Below are 13,430 nucleotides of genomic sequence, written 5' to 3'. Positions count from 1 at the left end.
GGTAAGGTGCTGAGTCAGAAAGAAGGAAAAAAGTTGTGGGACAAACAAGCTGAAACTGCCACTAAATGAGAGAAAAGGATATGCTTGCTATGAAAATGATCCTGTGAGACTAAATGATATGAAAAAATATGACACATGATGAGAAATCCAACAACAAGGGGGCAAGGGGACTGTGGGCGAGTATATATTCATGATAAAACAAAACATTTTAAAATATTAAAAAACGTTTTGAATTATTAAAGTAAAAATAAAAGAGTTTATTCTTGTGATAAGGTAATAAGGATTCCCACATTCTAGAAAGCTCACAGATGAGATTGGAAAAATCAGAACAATTTAAGCTGGAAGGAAATGCTGGAGGTCCTCTTGCCCAACCCCCTGCTCAAAACAGGGCCAACTTTGATGGTAGTATAGATTTTCCACTGTCCTATATACTTAAGTTTGAAGATTTCTAAAGATCGAGATCCCACGTTCTCTCCGGGGAACCACTTCCAGTGTATGATCACCCTCATGATTGGAAGAAGGGAATTTTTTATTAGGAAAGTTTTCCATTGCTGCATCGTGTTCACTGACTGTCACACCGGACACCTCCAGGAAGAGTGTGGCTCCATTTTCACTGCCCTTTCCCAAGGAAAGAAATAGGAATTACCCCAGCACTCTTCTACGAACTGAACAGATGCCGCTCTTTGAACCTGTCCTCATCTGTCACATGCTCCATCCTGCCAATCATCTTGGTAATATTGCTGGATTGATACCAGTATGTCAATATTTCTATTGTACAGGGAGCTCAAAACTGGCCTTGGTTCTAAAGACATTGTCTCTCAAATGCCAAATTGAGGGGAATAATTAGTTTCCGCAACTTGCTGGCTACAGTCTCGATACCACAGACTAATCAAGCAAAATCAACAAATTTCTACCAATGAGATGACATTAGCACATAGCAGAATTTCTCAAAGCACTCTATTTATGGAGCATTGACTAAAGAATTACGTTAATCACATCAATTATTTGTAGCTAGTTTGCATGCCTGCTTCCTCTTATCCTTAACCAATGAAACTCAAATTCAAAGATAGAACTTTATCACGCTAACAGTAAAAAGAAGTATTCATGCTACTACAGTTAATTTGCTCAGGGAATGGATGGAGTGCACATCTATGCAAATAACTATTCTGAGTTCTTAAGTGTATGTAAGCACTCGTAAGAAATTTCCTCGTTAAGAAATTTAGAAATGATCCAAACACAGTTTTTTAAATATATAATTACATCATTACTTACACAATACAAATTAGACTATAAATCATAATGTTCTTAAATAAATTAATTCCTATATAGAGTCCTTTCTGATGCTCAGCTTTACAATTACTTTTTCTATTTATTCCTAACAATTTAGAATACTTCTCTGAGGGTTAGAGAAAATCCAGCTGAAGAAACCAGAGTGGTAGCTTCCAGGAATGGATTTTATTATGTTATAAGCACAATCTTTGGTCATGTTCATGGAAAAACACTTTATCATATCTGGCATATTATCAGTAATTTAGGTCAAACTGTCTGAGTAGTCAGTGCAGTAGACCTATCAATAAAAAAAAAAAAAAAAAAAAATCCTAAGCGAATAAATATACGCTGATTCACTTAGCCTAACAGAACAACGGGCTCCAAGAGATGGGATTTATTGTTTAAAGCAGTATTAAAGATAAAAATATTTAATATAAAAGACAACACTGGTTAGGATGAACTGGAAATAAATTTGGTTTGGCAGTTAGAGGACATTTAACCTTTAAATGGATTAACGATTAAAAAAAAAAAATCCTGGTAGTTTCCATAAACTGGAGGGGAAATAACCAGTTTACTTTGTTTCAGGATACACTGCAGTTAACTGAAGTAGTCGAGGGCTTGGGCTTGATCCTTCTAAGTTTACATGCTTCTCTGGTATTTTAATCTTTTTTTCCTCCCTCCTGGTTATTTTACTTTACAGTGTTTACAAATAGCATTTATTATTGGGAACAGCAGATGGATGAGCTGAACCTTCTATTAAAAACCGAAGCATCTCAGAAAAAACTATTTTAATTCCTGATTCTTAAAAACATCGTCAAAATGTGAATTTGAAAAGCTAGAATGAATGCAGATTTTTAAATTACAGTAGCAACTATACACTAATTATTAGGTTTCAGGATAACTATTACTTGAAAACCAGTATATGTAAATTACTTAGCATGACTTCTAGTCAAGGCAGAAAGGTACAGAATTGATTTACAGGTCAGTAACAGTAAAGCATTTAAACACTGAGTGGCAGAGATTTTCATTTCAATACCTCATCACCAACACATATGAGAAAACTGACAGTACTGCACTGTTAAACTGAGGTTACACTGGGTTAAATGATTTTTTTAACTATTTGATTTATAGAAAACCGTATTTGAAATGAGATTTTTTTTCAGAAAAATAACAGAAAGAGGAGATTTAAAAAGATACATACCATGTTTTCTACTCGGAGCTCAAAAGGCATAGGGTTGTACACCATCAACTGAACTTCGCATACATCTCCCTGGACCCACTGGAAGTCTACATGAAATGATTACAGAATTAAAGCAGGAATTACTTAATCATAGTGTTATAGAAAAAGTTGCAACAGCTGAGCTCTCAGCTTGCGATATTAACTTTCTGTTCCAAATTAACATGTCTGTATAATCTTCAGAGCCCGAGTCCTATTCAAGTGCACTGTGGGACACAAGCCATAAAAACCAGGCAAAGCAATGGGTTAAAGGACTGGAACCATTTGTCAATACAGTAATAGTGATCCAAAGACCCAACATTCCTTTGGCAAAATAACCTCAGGCATCAACTCAAAACAGTACATAAACACATGTTAAACACTTCAGGGCTTACATACTTGGAGTTAGGTACAGAGTACACATTGCCTTGGATATTTAAAACACAGACAAGAAGCAAGCAGATAAGGAATCAACACAAGAACGAAGAAGGAAACCAAAAATAATGGAAACAAGACTTCAGACAGACACAGCTGAATATATGAAGTAAAAAAAGATCATTCCAAATTAAGAAGGAAACAACTGCTCAGCAGCAAGATGCCACCTCAGTTTTGCCCTACTACTTTTCTTTGGGAAACAGTAAGTAGTTTGGGAGATGCTGTGGGAGGCAAAGATGACACTAGGATCTATAGATACAGATTTTTCTGAGGTTCACAAAATGGCAGCTTAACACGTTAGTAACTTGTGAAAATACTTAGGAAAGACAATGAACAAAAATAGGTCAGGTAATAAGATGCATTCAATTTATATCTCACTACAAGAGACAGAGGTCCAACTTTAAAGACACTTCACCCTGCCAAGTTTAAATTTGGGTTTTTTTATTTTAAGGAGGCGAGAAGTTTATGGAAGTGAGGTCAGCATCAAAGACTCAACATCTAAGGAACTGTTCAGTGAAGAAGGATTATTTTACATTAGCACTTTGTAACCTCAGCCCACAAGATCCTGTCTACCTCCCAAATTTCTCAGTTAACCACATGCACCTGACCTTCAGGCTTAAAACTGAATGGGACAAGATTCTCCATACAAGCTGAAGACCTGCAGTCCAAATAATCAAAAGGTGGTTTCACTGTGTATGTTAAATCCTAATCTGAAACATACATGGATTCACTTTCACTAGCTTACTCAATACTTTTTTACTAGGCTATTTACTACGATTTTACTAACACTTTTTCACTAGGATACTAGAAAGTGTCCAGTAAAAAAGCAGGATTATTAAAACTGCAATTCAGAGTTGAAACCACCTGTACTCTAATTGTACCTTCACAATCATTTACTATTTGATTACATTTTACAAGCAATATTAGAGAGCTCAGGGGAGATGCACTTAATGCAAATGTTTACCTCCAATTAATGCTAGTGGAAATTAAAAACATACATTCAGGGATATTAATGGGTTCTATTACTGTGAAACCTGAAAAGCAGAACTGCTGATTAAAACAAAATGTTCAAAAGCCCAACTGCATGAGATGTTCTGTGGATTGCTTTTTATTTAATTGCTTATTAGTGTCCCCAGTGTGGACAATTATGCACTCTGCAGTCCCCAAGAGGATCCGTTACTCCTCCGAAGATGTACTGTACGGAGCTCCAAAGGGATCTAAGCACCGCGGCCCCGTTATGGTTCACTGCATCAGTGCAGGAACTTGTAGTAGCCAAAGCAGGCACGTCGGGACTAAAGTAACTTCCACGTCATAAGAACTACCACGGACTGGAACGGCTTGTCTGAAAATGCAGCCACGGAAAAAGCGATTCTGAAAGGTCAGCGGCTAGATAAAGACGTCGGAAACTGTTGATTTCATCCAAGTATTACACGAAACAAACGCAGAGCACTGATGTGTCTGATGCTTTACCTGTTTCCTTTCAAAAAAGAAGGGGTTCGAGTCTCTTGATTTTCACAGATGGGCCCCTCGCTCAGTGTGGAATCGCCCCTGAAGCGAGCTCCTTCCCCGAGCACTGCGGGCGCGGGCGGCCGAGGCTGGGAGGAGCGGGAGGGCTGCGAGGCCCCGCGGGCTGTCTGAGGGGGCTCTGGGCCCGCCGCCCCCCTGGGCTGTGTGCGGGGACGGGGCGGGCGGGGGGCGGCCGGTCTCCCCCCGGGAGGGCGTCGGGCAGAGCAGGCGAGGGCCGTGCTCTGCAGCAGGCGGGAGTCGGCTGCCTCGGCAGGCAGGGCCGGGGCGAGCGCGGGCAGCGGCCAGGCAGAGGCGGCTCTGGGGCGGCGGCTGGGCAGGGCGAGGGCTGCAGAGGCTGCACCCCTGGGTGCCGGGTGCGGGAGGGGGGCAGCTCCCCTGGGCAGGGGGTGCTCTGGGGGGGTCCCTCAGGCAGCGGGCGGAGGAGCTGCGGGGGAAGGGAGCGGCTTGTGCCGTGTTGGGGAGCACGGCCGAGAACTAGAGCCTTGCTGGAGAGTTGGCAAGGAGAAATCCTGGGGCCCCGTGGCCCCGACCTCCAGAGACCAAAGAGCTGCACCAGCGACCTGAGGGCACCTTGGGGCAGGAGGCACCGTGGTCTCTGGTGCCCCGCGGGAAGAGCATCACTGCAATCCTCTGCCTTTGGTGTGCCGCCCACCAACAGATCGGAAACCTTGGCAGCGGACTAAAGCCGCGAGCAAAATGCCGCGGGAGAAGGCGCAGCAGCAGCAGCAGCACACAGTGAAAGCTGCAGAAGGAGGCGGCGAGTGCTGGTCATGTGTGAGCGTTGAGAGGCCCCGAGGCACCCATCCGCCGGCCTCTGTACACTGAAGGGAGGTTTGCTGCTTGCCAGGAGCCAAGGTCTGGGCTGTCCCAAAGAGGTGACTGCCCCAGCTGGTTAAAAGCACAGGCTGCTGTCCCCTGCTGCTCTTCCATGTGGGCACCAGTGCCAGGGTAAAGCACACCGTGGGCAAGATCAAGCAGGACTTCAGAGCCCTGGGGCCACAAGGGAAAGGGTGCAGGTGCCCAAGTGATCTTCTTCTCTGTCTTGCCAGTCAGAGATTAGGGTGCAGGCAGAAGTCATCGCCTCGTGCAGATCAATACCTGGCTTCATGGCTGGTGTTGTCACTAGGGCTTTGGTTTCTGTGGTCATGGGAATTCCTACAGCCTACCGGGGGGAGAGAGGATCCTCCTCCTGAGAAGAGGCAGGAGAATCTCATTAGCAGATGGGCTGACTTGCCAATCTTGCCTTAAACTAACGAACTTCGGGGGGTAGTGTCCAGAGCTGTGCTAAGTGCAAGGTCCTGCACCTGGGATGACATAACCAGAGAGCCCAGGAGAGGCGAGGCTCTGTGTGCCTGGGGAGAAACTTTTCTGAAAGGGACCTGGGGGTGCTGGTGCACAAGCAGCTGAACAGGAGCCAGCAGTGCGCTGCTGCAGCAACACAGGGAAGTTGGCCCCTGGGCTGCATCCGCAGGGCTGTTCCTAGCAGACACAGAGACGTGATCATCCTGCTCTGCTCAGCCCTTGTCAGGCTGCACCTGAGAGGCACAGCCAGACGGGAGAGGATCCAAAGGAGTGCCAGGAAGACCATCAAAGGGCTGGAGATCCTTCCTGTTGAGGAAGGAAAGACTGAAGGAGTTGGGTCTTTTTCTCCCTGAGGAAGAGAAGGCTCGGGGGGATCTCATCACAGACAGATCCCGTACCTAAAGAGCAGCTACAGAGAAGATGGAGACTCTCCTTCACAAGAAGCCCCATAAGAGGAGACAAGGGGCAATGGGTACAAGTTGCACCAGGGGAGGTTTCATCGCAATACAAGGAACTTTTCACAGTGAGAAAAATCATTCACTGGAACAACCTCCCCAAGTATGTGGTGGAGTCTACCTCATTGGGGCTTTTCAAAATGGAATTGGACTGGGTGCTAGATGATCTTATTACAGCCTCTCCTTCCCATGAAGTGTTGGGCCATGGGATCTTTCAAGGTCCCTTCCAGCCTGGGCTGTTCTGTGATTCTAGGATTTATTTGCAGGGCAGGGGGGATATAGATATATAAAAATATCCACATGTAAATATCAAGATAGATAGATAGACAGACAGTTTTTTCATTCCTGCAGGAAAATGTGACTAGTCCTTCCCACCACCAAAAAGACACTCCCACTTCTAGACATTTCACTAGCTGCTTCTGGTTTCCTTTCCAGAAAGTCTAGCTACTCCACGTAAAAGATGCCAGGGCAGTGCTCCAGAATTGCTTCCTTAGGGGAGAAGCTTCTGAAAGGAAAGGTAAAATCAGGCTATATGATCCTAGCTAAAGAGCTATATTTATATCATCTACTATAGGTGTGACATTAGTTGCCCAATTTACTAATGGAACTATATTACACATTCTTGCTGCTTTACAATATCAGCAATTTAAATTAAAAAAACACTTTATGTCAAAAATCAGTAGGTTTCTTTCTTATGACTAGCCTACTATTAAAGCAATTTAAGCAGAATATAATTATCCCATTTATTGTTTCCAATCAGAAAAGCTTATCAAGCTGAAAGCTGTAAACATTTTTTCAAGACTCTCTAAAGGGTTTTGTTTCCCTTTGGTTTGTCGGCAGTACTTGATTTCCTTTGCTGTAACAATAATTTAAGCAAAATCTGGCTTACATAGTTCCATGTAAGAAAGACAGATTTGTTATTGTCGTTGTTTTTAATTAAATACATATCATTAAAATAATCTCATTAGTTTCAAGGTTTATTAAATTTCTCAGCATCTTTCAAGGAAGTCGATATCTGATTTTATTTTGTATATTCTTTTGTTTGTGAAACTTTGAATGAAACATTAAGTGAATGCACTGTGTATATACTTCATAAGAGAAATGCTTTACAGGATCACAACAGTTCAGACATCTGCTTAGACTAAATAAAAACCTAAAAGTAGAAACTGCTCTGTATAAATATAAGTCCTGCAGTACACACAGCACAAACAAATCCTAACTTGAACTGTTTTGAAAAATGCATGTTCCTTCTGTATCGATCAGGGAACAAGAATACTTCATAATGCAGGTGTTTGATAAGATTAGTAGTAAATTTTTATTTAAATGAAAATAACATGACAAGGCATACCTAAGAGATTTTTTTTAAATTTAATTGTGATCAATTTTTAAACAAATTATTAAGAGAAATAATGTAAGCTCTTTTCCAAAGAAATATTTCTTTAATGAGAAAGCCCTTTAAGATGTTCCCACAATTTCTTATCCTTTACGCAATTCTTATTTCTTACCCTTTTTTTAAAAAATTTCTTATCCTTTATCTTTTGAAAGCAAAGTAGTACTGTGGCAAAGTAGCACCAGCCATGTCCATCCAAACTGCCAGATAATAATCCATACCTCTGCATATCTCCTAACTCCTCATGTTTTAACTATTTATGGAAAATACACATCATCATAAAACAAATTAGAAAATGTGCATGTTCTTTTCGAAGTGAGGGCTATCATCTTAATCATAATCAGGAGTCCACAGCACAGGCAGGTCAAGTCTAACATCTAACCTAGAAGACTCTGAAAAAAGCCTGCAGCTTTCCCCAGGTATTGGCTCTGCAGGACAGGCACAATCCAGATGAACAAGTCAGGTGATTGCTACACTGCTGAAGAAAATTAATTATAAAAGTAGATGAAAGAGGACTGTCAGAAGGGTAAAAAAGTTGAGAGACACAAAAGGAGGAGTCGTAGAGAGCAACGCAATACACCACAATACGAATACACTACCACAAACAACAGAAAAGGAGAATATGGGAATGGGAAAGCATTCCCCAGTGCTCTCATATGCACTGATGCTTGAAAGGGGCAGGCAGCAGGGGACAGAAAATTAAGTTCAGTTGCTGAGGGATGCACACGCTTGTCCTACCCAAAAGTTTCTGCCCTAACTTGTTCCTGAAGTACCTATTGGAAGAATTAGTTGGAGTCACTACTGATGACAACCTGCTAAATGTTTAGTATTTTGCAATTCAAAGCATAATACAGAAAATCTAATAAACCTTGATGACATTTCAGACTAGTGTTTTTGTACTTTTTTTTTTTTATTACACAGTACTAAAACCAACAACATAAGGAGCCAAATTAAAATAAACAACATTCTTCAAATTTCTGTATTCAAGTTTTTACAATCAGTTCCATTCCACAGTCACACAAGTCCTTTGTGCTGACACTAATACTTATGTTAAAAATTATCATGGATGTGATCTGCACAAAAGCAACAAAGAAGACTACCAATATTTGTGACTTAATCCAGGATTTTAAACAAACGTTGTAATCTGTTCCCAATGGCACAATTACTGCACTGAAGAGCTTTAAAATAAATGAAGTAATCCTCAGCAGAAAATTACTAGTACCTCAAACATTGTTCATAAGGCTTTTTTGATTTTTCCTGAACTGTCTTTAAGAAAAACTGACTAATCAGACAGTTAATCATTCTGAGTTTAAGTTAAATCATAATAGGATATCAACTAGATATTTTTTTTTCTCCTCAAAGAAGTAAACTGAAAACCAAGTTTAAAATCCCAGTGGTCTAACACTGGGATTCCGTAGGTGATGAACTACCGCTGCCCAGTTTCCCATGGATTTGAATCTTTTGTCCAAGAAATTGCAGTTTATTCATCCTAATTTATTCCTGTTCATGATGATACCCTTATCAGAAAAGGGGAAGCCCCAACAGTGCACGGAGCTCAGGGCACACACACAATCACTGGCTAAACTGGCTGCTGCCAAACTGAATGTGTCAGAACATGTCAGAACTAAGTTTTCTCTGATTATTGCAAATACAAGAAAGTAATGTTTGGGTTTACCTTCCTTGACCAAGAAAGATTTTCTAATTTAATAAAACAACAGAAAATACTGCAAAATATTCTTACCTATTTTCTTATTTCGTTCTTCCCCCCGACTGTGTGCAATAATTGGAGAATATATGAAAGGGCTTTTGGTTGACACATTCTGACCAAGGAGACTTTTCATTTTGTGAGGTCGGAGACTGGTCGGGAGGTTCAAGAGCTTCACAGATCTGTTGAGTAAAAATAATTGCATAATATTTTATTTTGTTTTATTTTATAATAGATGGTTGTGTTAAAAATGAACTGATAAATAATGACACTCTGAGTAGGTACTGATTAAAATACCTGAAATGGAAAACATGAAGTAAATACCTACAGTACAAAAGAAAACAATACCAACCCAAAGAAATTAAAGACAGTTTCAGAAAGCTCTCAGAAAACAAATACCAAAGGAAAAACATCTTCTGTAGAAGCCAACAAAACCAAAACTAACCAGATTGGTGATTTGAAATCCAGCTATTAATTTCCAAGTGCAGACTAAACAAAGATACATCACAAGTCCAGTGCAGAGATAAACCAAATATTTAACTTAAACCCAAACTAGAAGCCAGACAAAATTTAATTGAACAATGTAATACAAATAAAAAACTTCTCCAAGGTGAATAAAACAGAGTTTCAAACAGTTAAAATGCACAGAAGTTGCTTCTGGAAGGAAGGAAAAGTCCCAGAAATTTGAGTGGATTTCTTGAACGACCAGAAAGCAATTACAAATAGACAGAAAACAAATGCTTTGTTAGAATGTATCCCTGTTAGACCCAAATCCCTACAATACCATGCAGGGAAATCACTGGCCTTCCAAAGCTGATGGCAAATTAAAGGCTAAATACTGGGCATAAGAACAAGCAATAAATTAGTAGATATTCATTAAAATGAGCAGTATTCTAAAAGCTGGTAAGAATCCTAGTGACTTAGTCAGGAAGGAGAGAGGAACGGAAAAACAAAAGGTGAATGAAGGCACCGTTCAGTATTTTGCTACAGTCTATTAAGCTTGAAGTATTTGTGCTTTTAATTAGCAATGTCATCAAGAGACAAGAACCTCCCCTTTGTAATCATTCATGGAATAAATCTCCAATTTTTAAAAAATTCAGTTTTCAAGATAAAAAAATTAATTTATAATAAAACTACAATTGTTGCTAATTGTTAAGAGGCATTCCATCACACTGAGGTAAACAAGCAAGAATGAAATAAAATGCTTACAAAACTTTCCAGCAGTAAACTTTTAAAAGATAATTAAATATACAGTAGGCATGCACTAAGACGAGCAACAAAAGTCTAGTTAAAAACCTGGGAGACTTCTAAAACTATTTAAGAGGCCAAGTGCAGGAATGCTAGAAAACCCCAACTCATTCAGAGACTAACTCCCTTCTCCCCCTCTTTCTTAAATCCATGTCCCACAGTAAAACTTATCTCACTGGAATTCTTTGATAATGTCATAATAAACCAAAGAGGTTATGAATGTTCCAGTGCATGATTAAATTGTTGTGTTTTGTGAAGTTCTTCAAATACTGTGACAAGAACACCAGGGCACTAAGAAAGAAACCTGCCTTCCTCAGTTGTACAGGTCATAGAAACAACTTAAAATCAAGTGGTTTCACTCTGAAAAGCAGATAAGTCTTCTTTTGCAGGTTAAAAGAGTTTTGCATCATTTACAGGATATAACTGAAGTAATTCACCTGCCAAAGTTACAGAATTATACTTAATTTCAAAACAATAAACTGTTACTGAGAACATGAAAATGATTTAGAGTCCTCAGCACATTAAAGAACAGTTGTAGCAATATCCCACTAACAAAAATACATACATACAAGAAAACAAGTTGTTTTAAAAAATTACCCAAATCATTCAAGATAATGTGCTACCGATGAAAAATAATGAAGCTGAAGAGTAAGACTCTGCAGGCATGTTATCTCTGTGATATAAAACACCTGATAAGAAGTTACTAGATAACACTAAAAGTATTTTAGAACATGAAATAAATCACATCCATCTATTATCTGTTGGTGATACTTAGTGCCAGCATCGCAAATCAAATGCAAAATAACAATGAGCCTGAGGAATAATGAGAAACTATGACAGATTGCTGAATATTTCATATTTTGAAAACTCTTCTGATAGAATTTTGTTACGATTAGAATGCAACTTCAAGCAAAACATGTAAATGATACTTACTTGAAGAAACATTAAATTCTATAAAGTGCTAATAAAAAGGAATTCTATTTTACATAGAAAGAAGTGCTTTGGTTTATCCATCATTATTACATAAATACTGGTGGATAACCTGTTTTATCTTAATGCATGACCATGGAGGAATGTTTTTCAACCACACATTAGACAGCTATACCCTCACAGGTCATCCATAGAACATTAATTCCTTTGTGTGAAAAGTTTCAATAACATACATTTTCTACCCACTGGCCCAGCCTGACTGAATTCAAATAAATGACAATTAGGAATTACAAAATAATTTCACTGGTCACCCAGAAGATCAAAAACTTGCATTTCAAAAAAGTCGTGTTATTAAAACAACCTTGCTTAGAGGGACAATAAAAAAAGTTTAAGAAAAAAACATTCTACTAAGTAAACAGAGGGAAGGAAAAAAAAAGTGACACCAAGCAAATTTAAAGTAGTAAGTCTATAAGGTCAATTAAAAGACATCAGTGGTGAAAATGAAGAAAAACCTTTATTCAGTTAAGTATATTAGTAAGAAAATCAGTCTTAAGACAGGTAAATTTTGAAAACTGGACAAGTACATCTATTAGAATGGAAAGACAATAAATTCTTCTCTTTTGCATTACAGCAAACACTAGATGATGATTTTACAGTATGCTATAACGGAACACTTTCCAATCCAACATGCTTTTAATTTCTGAAGCTTCTCAAAAGAAATGAAAATTCATCGAGGAGCTTTCCAGATTGCGCTACAGTATTTGAAATGTCAAAAAAAAAAATCCCAAAAATCCAAAGGCTAAACTGAAATACATAAAAATATAATATTTAAAGGATGTCAATAATAGACCAAGCATCTAGTTAAAAGACATGATACACACAAAAAAATACAAAAGACTAAAGAATACCATACTTAAATAATGGACAGCTAGACATGAAATACTAGTTAACGTGAGTAATGGAATATAAGGATTTTGCTAAGGCAAATCTCTTCTACTGCTTTGTAGTATGGGGGAGGAAAAGGTAACAGTGCCACTGTGTTCCAATTTCACTGTGGCATTTCAATGTTTGACAGTATTTTGATTAAGAAATCTGCATCCAAAATAAGCACCTCACATTAAATGGATTAAAAACTAGTAGACCATGAAATGCCAACAGTAAATAGAAGTCATCATCATCCGTAAATGTGTGTTTCTAGAGGGCTCTAGCGCGGATTGAATCATGAACTTAGGTTATTCAGCACTGATCAAAACCACATTTCCACAGATAGATCATTTGTGTCTCAAAAATTAACATGATTGAGCTCTGCAGTTCTGCAGCACAGCAATTTTCCAACTAGTTGGACAGCTCTACAATACACTGGGTCTGCTGTGTAGATGCAACTGGAGGCTTTATATTTAGACATAACTAATATTTTGCTGGATTACAGATTTTTTTTTTATCACTGTGGCTTTTATAGAACTGTCAGAAGACAGGAAGAGGGAAGGGGAAGACGAGCACAAACAGCAATTCTTAGTTGTTAAATACTGTTGATGTTGGGTTCCTCACCCCATGGCAAAACAGCAGCAACTGTTTTCAACACCCAAGTGCAGCCAGGTCAGCAAAAGCCGATAGTGTAAATAAAGCACCTGCACGGTGAGCAATTTCTTAAAGCTAACCCTAGGAATAACCAGTAAATACAGTGTGCTTGGCCCCTTCTCTCAGCATACAAAACATTTTGAGTGAGGCAGAGCCTTTTCCACTGAAGTCTTGGTAATCTGTCACCAAAGTTTTGACTGGCCCCTATATGCACAACTCCTATAAAAAGAGGATTCAACTGGCATTTCCCATATCTTCCAGACTTGAATTGTCTTCAATATTCAGCATGGAGAAGAACAAGAAAACGCTATGGAATACATCCAGTGCAATCCACCTCCTCCATGGTTTAAAAGTTAAGCAAAAAGCAAAAACCTG

General features: G+C 39.2%; 1 protein-coding gene across 5 annotated transcripts in view; it reads right to left on the bottom strand.

The window, feature by feature from the left end:
* TRAPPC9 (trafficking protein particle complex subunit 9) overlaps positions 1–13,430 on the bottom strand; it is a 534,962-nt gene that overhangs the window by 460,177 nt on the left and 61,355 nt on the right. For all 5 annotated transcript variants that reach the window (XM_074898387.1, XM_074898390.1, XM_074898389.1 and 2 more), the window contains 2 exons: positions 9,336–9,481; positions 2,471–2,556 (listed from right to left, as the gene is read on the bottom strand). In XM_074898387.1, coding sequence (XP_074754488.1) covers positions 2,471–2,556; positions 9,336–9,481 — 232 coding nt within the window. The remainder of the gene's footprint in view (positions 1–2,470; positions 2,557–9,335; positions 9,482–13,430) is intronic.

This window comes from Athene noctua, chromosome 2 (assembly GCF_965140245.1).
Source record: "Athene noctua chromosome 2, bAthNoc1.hap1.1, whole genome shotgun sequence".
Classification (NCBI taxonomy): domain Eukaryota; kingdom Metazoa; phylum Chordata; class Aves; order Strigiformes; family Strigidae; genus Athene; species Athene noctua.
This window is presented reverse-complemented; position numbering and strand designations above follow the sequence as displayed.